General features: G+C 39.3%; 1 protein-coding gene across 1 annotated transcript; it reads left to right on the top strand.

Moving 5' to 3' along the window:
• The first annotated feature begins 1,677 nt into the window (after positions 1 to 1,677).
• LOC122011356 lies at positions 1,678 to 2,724 on the top strand. Its single transcript, XM_042567737.1, has one exon. It carries the CDS (start codon positions 1,746 to 1,748, stop codon positions 2,631 to 2,633), a length of 888 nt encoding a protein of 295 aa, XP_042423671.1. The 5' UTR covers positions 1,678 to 1,745; the 3' UTR covers positions 2,634 to 2,724.
• Positions 2,725 to 6,793: the final 4,069 nt, after the last annotated feature.

Raw genomic sequence — 6,793 nt, 5'->3', positions numbered from 1 at the left:
TGTTGAGAGACTTGTTCTTGAGAAGTGAAGAACTGAGTCTTGAAGTCTGGTTGGCTCTAGGGCTAGGCGGATATATATACTGCGGGCTTTGCACATGAGTGGGAAGCTGGGTCCTCAAGGTTCGACCGGCTCTGTGTTCGATCGAATTTATGCTGAAATCTCTATTCATGAGTGGGCAGCTGAGTCCTGTAGGTCCGACCGAATCTTTGTTCGACCAAATTTATGCTAGATACTCTTCTCATGAGGAGTGGGGAACTGAACCCTGTAGATCCGATCGGCTCTTTGTTCGACCAGGTTTATATTAAAAGTTTTGCTTTTGAAGAGCGGGGAGCTGAGCCCCGTAGGTCCAGCTGACTTTATGACCGACCGAGTTTATGCTGGAAGCTTTATTTCTAAGAGGTGGTTTGTTTGGATACTTACATTCTACCTTTTACTACTACCTCATCTTAACTTTAACTATCATATCATCTTAACTTTGATCCTATTTCGGAGGCCTACCTATGGCACATCACTACCTAAGCTCTATTCCTTACTTTGATGTTTCCATTGATCACCTATTGGTCGATGAACGTATCGCTGGTCTCATAATAAGATACATATAGATTAAATCATGGGAGCATTTTATTCGACTGCAACAACAGTCCTTTAGACGAAGAAAATACAAATTATCTTCTTTTAGAGCAAAGATAATATCATTAATCCTAAACATACATTTTATCCTAGCATAGCAGTCATTTACCGTCATTTACATGACGCAGGTCAGTCACTTGACTAAAAATTTACCCCCATTAAAAATTAACTTCAATACCTATTAAAATAAACACCCATATAAGTTCAACCGTGCGAATTCATGTGTATTAGAGAGAAAAAAAACCAAAAGCAATAGCACGTGCGAATTGTCTTCTTGAAAATAATTAAAAACGGTAACGATTCATGCAGATGCAGTGCGAATCGACGATTTCGCAATTTGGACTGATATTGCATTTGACATCCGCGTCGCACTCTCGAGGTTGGAAGCATTCTCATTTCTAGCACCATCTGTGCGATAATTTCATATTTTGCCCCTACTTAATATATACACCGCCCGTATTATGAAAATGCCTCCATCCGCTAATCCAGTTTAAGTGGAAAAGGTCGTGGAATACGACACATGACTCATCGCCTTAAATAATATATATTTTATAGGGTAAGCAAATCACATTGTGTGTCGTAACTGCGACCATTTCCATTTGAGGTGCATAGTTGCGCATTTAACATGGTTCGTGGTTACTAAAAAAAACTCACATGTTCTCACCAAATTTTTCTTAATTATACATATATTTTCTTTCTGAATTAATCCACCAGTTTCTAAATTATTTCCATTTCAACTAAGATAAGATTCCAAGTCAATTATTTCTAGAACAAAAGAATTGGAAAAAGGAAAATAATTTCCCCCCAGGAAAAACAAGCTTCCAGAAGATAAGAATAAAGATAATGGCGTCCAGCCAGCAGCCATTCGACGTCCTCCGCTGTTCTAAGCCGAAGGGTCCCAAATTAGCACTATACTTACCTGACTTTACCCACCCACTCACACAGTCACACGCATTCACGCAACAAGAGGGGCCAATGGGGCTGCCCTTCTAGAATGTCCTTTGCTTATCCTTTGCCTCCGCTTGTCCTTTATTAACGACGCCGAAGTCTGCTGGACCTTTCCTTATGTTCTCTACCGCATTTGAGCAAACAGGTAGCCGGCAACCAGACAAGCGATGAGACGAGAAGAAGAAGAAGAAGCAGCCGCAGCAGCCATGAAAAAAGAAGAAGAAGAAGAAGAGAGCGTGCCTGTCGTCTCGGCTTCCCCCAGCTTCCGGGCGCCCTTCGCCGCCTTCTATGAGTCACGGCCGCTGCCGGGGGATGGCGGATCGAAGGACGTCGCCGTTGACGACGACTTTGAGTTCGTAGTCAAGGACCCCGATGCCCGCCAGGGCCTCGCCGCCGAGGAGATCTACTCCGGCCGCCAGATCCGCTCCCCCATCTACCCTGTCTTCGGCCGCGCCGCCCCTGCCCTCGAAGACGGGGAACGTCTCGAGTCGCAGGTGGATGAGGAGACCGAAGCGGTGCAAGGTACTCTCCTGCAGCTCTTAATGGAGGACCGGGCGGAGAATCCCGGCCTCGCCTCGTCGTCGTCTTCGTATTCCGCTTCTTCGGGGATGGATGAGCTGGAGGGGATCCCGCCGGCGAGCTACTGCGTGTGGACCCCGAGCCCGTCGGCGTCCCCGTCGCCGACACGCTGCAAGAAGAGCAGCTCCACGGGGTCGTCGCTGCGGTGGCGGCTGCGGGATCTGGTGGTCGGACGGAGCCAGAGCGACGGGAAGGAGAAGTTTGTGTTCCTCGCCGCGGAGGAGAAGAAGGGGAGGGGAAGTCCTAGCCGCGAAACCAAGCGTCGCGAGGCGGTGGGCAAGCAGGAGAGGACCGATGCGGGGGCGAAGAGCGTGAAGGCGGGAACGGACCTAACCACGGCGCATCGGGTTTATTACGGGAAAGGCGTACCGGCGGCGAGCGGTGCCGGCCGGCGATCGTTCCTTCCGTACAAGCGGGATTTGCTAGGCTTCTTCGCTAATGTGAACGGGATTACCCGGACGCACCATCCTTTTTAATTATTTTTATATGTTTTTCGGTGTTAATTTAATTTTTATAATTTAATTATATTTGAGTCTAACAACTTACGATGCGGAATTGGTTGTCCAAGTTACTTATTCGAATTAACGTAAACAAATCGTACATCTGGTGCATGCGGTGTAGTTTGTTTAATCAAATCTCTAATTAATGTAATGAAAAAAAATGTTATTGGCAGAATTGCATGGCACTCAACCGGATCATCCAAGTTGATGGCTCTCCCATTGGAGTTGAATTCGGATTATTTTAATTCTAGAGTTATTCAAACCTGACAATGGAATCACTATATATAATCAATTAATAACCAGATCCAATAAAATCAATAGAATTTTTCTTAATATGTGATTAACTTAAAAATATTAGATCACGGTGAATATTTTCTGATTTATCTTGATAACTAGTAGTTAAGATACATTGTAGAATTTTTTTTTCCCATGGGATGATAAGTCTGAGAACATTACTAGTTTGGATAGGTCACCATGAACGTTTATCTATTTGTCCTAGTTGTTAGTGATAAATTTCTATGAGACTGGATCAGATACTTCAAGAATTAATTGATTCAAATAGCTAAATAGCTAGATACTTGAATTATCAAAAAATAATAATAATAGAAAATTCATTGATACATGTGGACATTATGTGGTAGCAAGAGGCTTGGCATTTCTCTCAAGCAGCAAGGGTTCCATTCCCATGTAAGGTGCACTTACGAGTTACGACAATCAAATTTATGATGATGCATCGTGCCATGTTAGGAGCTACTATGCTTTCTGGATTTACTTAATTAGTGGGCAGAATGTAAGGTCTGACCGTTTACTCCAAGATTGGTTTAGTTGTAAGAGATGGATACCCGATATAAAATAATAAAACATTCATTGTTGCCCTAGAGCTACGGTGTAGTGACAACGACGTTCCAATGGTTTCCAAGTACTCACTGTTCGATTCCCCTCTATGACACACTGTAAGGTATTTTCTCCAATAGAATGACAAATATGAGACGTTGGTTGTTGGGCGATGACAAGGGTTTCATTCCCATGTAAGGTACACTTGCGGCGATCGAATTTCTAATAACACATCAATGTCACGTTAGGAGCTACTATACTTTTTGAATTTATTTAATTAGCGAACAGAATGTGGGGTTGGGTCGTCTACTCCAAGATTAGTCAAGTTTAGAGCTATAAACAAGCCGAACTGAGCCGAGCTTTGGGGTGTTCAAGCTTGTTTGATAAGATAATCGAGCCGAGCCGAGCCGAGCTTAAAATGAATCAAGCTTTTGAAATGAGTGTTCAAGCTTGACTTGGTTTATTTTTTATGAGCTTGAGCTTGTTTGAAGCTTGACTTGAGCTTGGTTCGTTTAGATGTTATCAAGCTCTCAATTCAAGCTTGGCTTGAGCTTGGTTCCAGGTTGGCTTGAGCTTGGTTCAAGCTTAGTTTGAGTTTGGTTTGTTTAGATGTTATCAAGCTCTCAATTCAAGCTTGTTTGATTGTTTGAAACTTTTAATTATTTGATTGATTATTAAGATTGATAATTTAAATTTATTTTATTTTATTATTTATTTAACATATTGAAAAGAGTTTATTTAAATATGGTTCGTGAATATTGTTCACGAACGTTGTTCATGAACATTGTTTATGAACGTTAATGAGCTGAATACATATGTGTTCAAGCTTATTTGTTTAGCTTAACGAGCTGTTCAAGTTTGTTTGTTTAATTAATCTTATATATATTGAACGACCATAAACAAGCTCTTGCCAAGCTGAACACCAAGCTTATTCACGAACACTTGGTTCATTTACAACCCTAGTCAAGTTATAAGATTTGGATATCCGATATATAAAAAAATAAAATGTTCACTGCTGCCCTCGAGCTACGGTGTAGAGACAACATCATTCAAACGGTTCTCAAACACCCATTGTTCAATTTCCAACTACGGTGCACTGTAAGGTATTTTTCTCTAATAGAATGACAAATATGAGACATTGGCTATTGGGCGATGAGACATTTATACTTTTAGATTCATGCTTATGGTCGATGGAAAACTTATGTGGAGCCAGGCCGATCACCTCTAGAATTAATTTGTTGAAAGAGGTAGAAACTTGGATTATCAAAAAATAATAATACTCAATGTTGCTCCCGGGGAATGGTGCAACGATCTAACACTCTAGCCGTTAACCAAGTAGTTTGAATCCTAGCAATGACGCATTACATGACATTTTCCTCCAAGAGGATGACAAACCTAAGAACATTTAACCAAACATCTAAGATTTGAATTTCATCCACGTCGCATTACAAGATATTTTTTGCTAATGGGATGACAAACCTAAAAACGTTGGTTGCTCAACATGGGCAACCGCGAGCACTTTTCGGATTTATCCTGATGCCGATAGGAAACTTTCGTAAGACAGGGTTAGTCTCTTCTAAAATTTGTCGGTTCGAAGAGCTGGATACTTGGATTATAAAAAAAAGGTCACCTCCTTGATTAGTTGGTTTGAAGAGTTAATTAAATACTTAGATTATAAAAAAAACTATTAAATCAAGGAGTTTGAAATTTTTGTGACATTGGATCGTCCACTACGATAGGATGGTTGGTGAGAAACTTCCGTGGGATAGTGTTGGTTACCTCCAGTATTAGTTGGATCATAAGAGTTAGATACCTAGCTAGATTACTAAAAAGATAATATTAAATCTTAATTTGTTTGGTGCGATGGTAAGTGCCTAAGCGGTGGAATGAACGCCCTAGGCAATAAAAGTTCGAATCTCACCTAGGGTGCATTACACAAGGAGTTTGAATTATTTGCGACGTTGGGTAATCTATCATAAACTATTTGCACTTCTCAATTTATTCTTGTAGGAATTAAGAAAATGAAAAAAGTTAGTTATATTATTGAATCCAAAATATATTCTTAGAAATACAAAATATAAATCCTTATATAGTTAAATTAAGAAATCCTAAACACTAAATAAAAAAGGAAAAAAGAACAAATTACCCAAAAAGTTATAAACAAATAAATAAATATATATATATATAATCTAACATCTCCCCTCAAAATCATGATGCTACATCTAGAATTATTGAGAGTTTATCATATAAGAAGTAAAAAATGTGAAACAGAATGTGTCTTGGTAACATATCAATAATCTGTAGATTTGAAGGAAAAGGTAATGTGATGGTGTCAATCTGAAGATGATGATGAGTAATGTGACAATCAATTTCAATATGTTTTGTCTGCTCATAAAAAAAATGAATTGTGCGTAATTTGAATAGCACTCTGATTATCACAATATAACGGAGTAGGTTGATGAAAAGAAATACCTATATCTGCCAGCAACCAATGCAATCAAATTGCCTCAGTAGTTGAGGTCATAGCACGATACTCAGCTTCTGTGAAAAATCTAGAAATAATATCTTATTTCTTGCTCTTCCAAGAAATGAGGAAATCACTAAGAAAAATATAGAAGTCTATAGTAGATTTGTGATTCGTAGGATGACTTGTTCAATCAGCATCAGAGTATACACGCAGCTTCAGAGATGAAGTAGAAGGAAATAAAATGCTTTGAAATTGAGTGTTCCGAAGATACCTAAGAATACGAAGAACAACAGCCTAATGAACTGTAGTTGGTGCAAGGACAAATTGACTAACCACATGAACAATATACGCAATATCTAGACAAGTCATGATGAGATAAACCAAGTTTCTAACAATAATTCTATACAAACTAGGATCTGCCAAAGGTGAGCCATCAGATGGAGAATATCGAGCATTAGTCTCAATATAAGTATCAATGACTCCATTATCAGTAAGACGAGTACGCTCAAACAGATCAAATATATACTTTGAGTAGGATAAAAGATAACATTTTGAGAAATAAACGACCTCAATGCCCAGAAAGTAGCATAGTAAACCCAGGTATTTCATAGCAAAACAACATGTCAACTCAGATTTCAAGGAAGCAATTCTATCAAAATCATCACTAGTAATAATCATGTCATCAATATATAATGATAAAAGAATACAACCTGCACTCGTACATCTGACAAACAATGTTAAATCATAATTACCAGGATACAAATCAAGCAAAGTAAGCACTATAGAAAACTTCTTAAACCAAGCATGAGGTGCTTGTTTGAGACCATAAAGTGTT

Source organism: Zingiber officinale, chromosome 8A (assembly GCF_018446385.1).
Source record: "Zingiber officinale cultivar Zhangliang chromosome 8A, Zo_v1.1, whole genome shotgun sequence".
Taxonomy (NCBI): Eukaryota; Viridiplantae; Streptophyta; class Magnoliopsida; order Zingiberales; family Zingiberaceae; genus Zingiber; species Zingiber officinale.
Note: the sequence above shows the minus strand (reverse complement) of the source record. Positions and strands in the feature narration are given on the sequence as shown.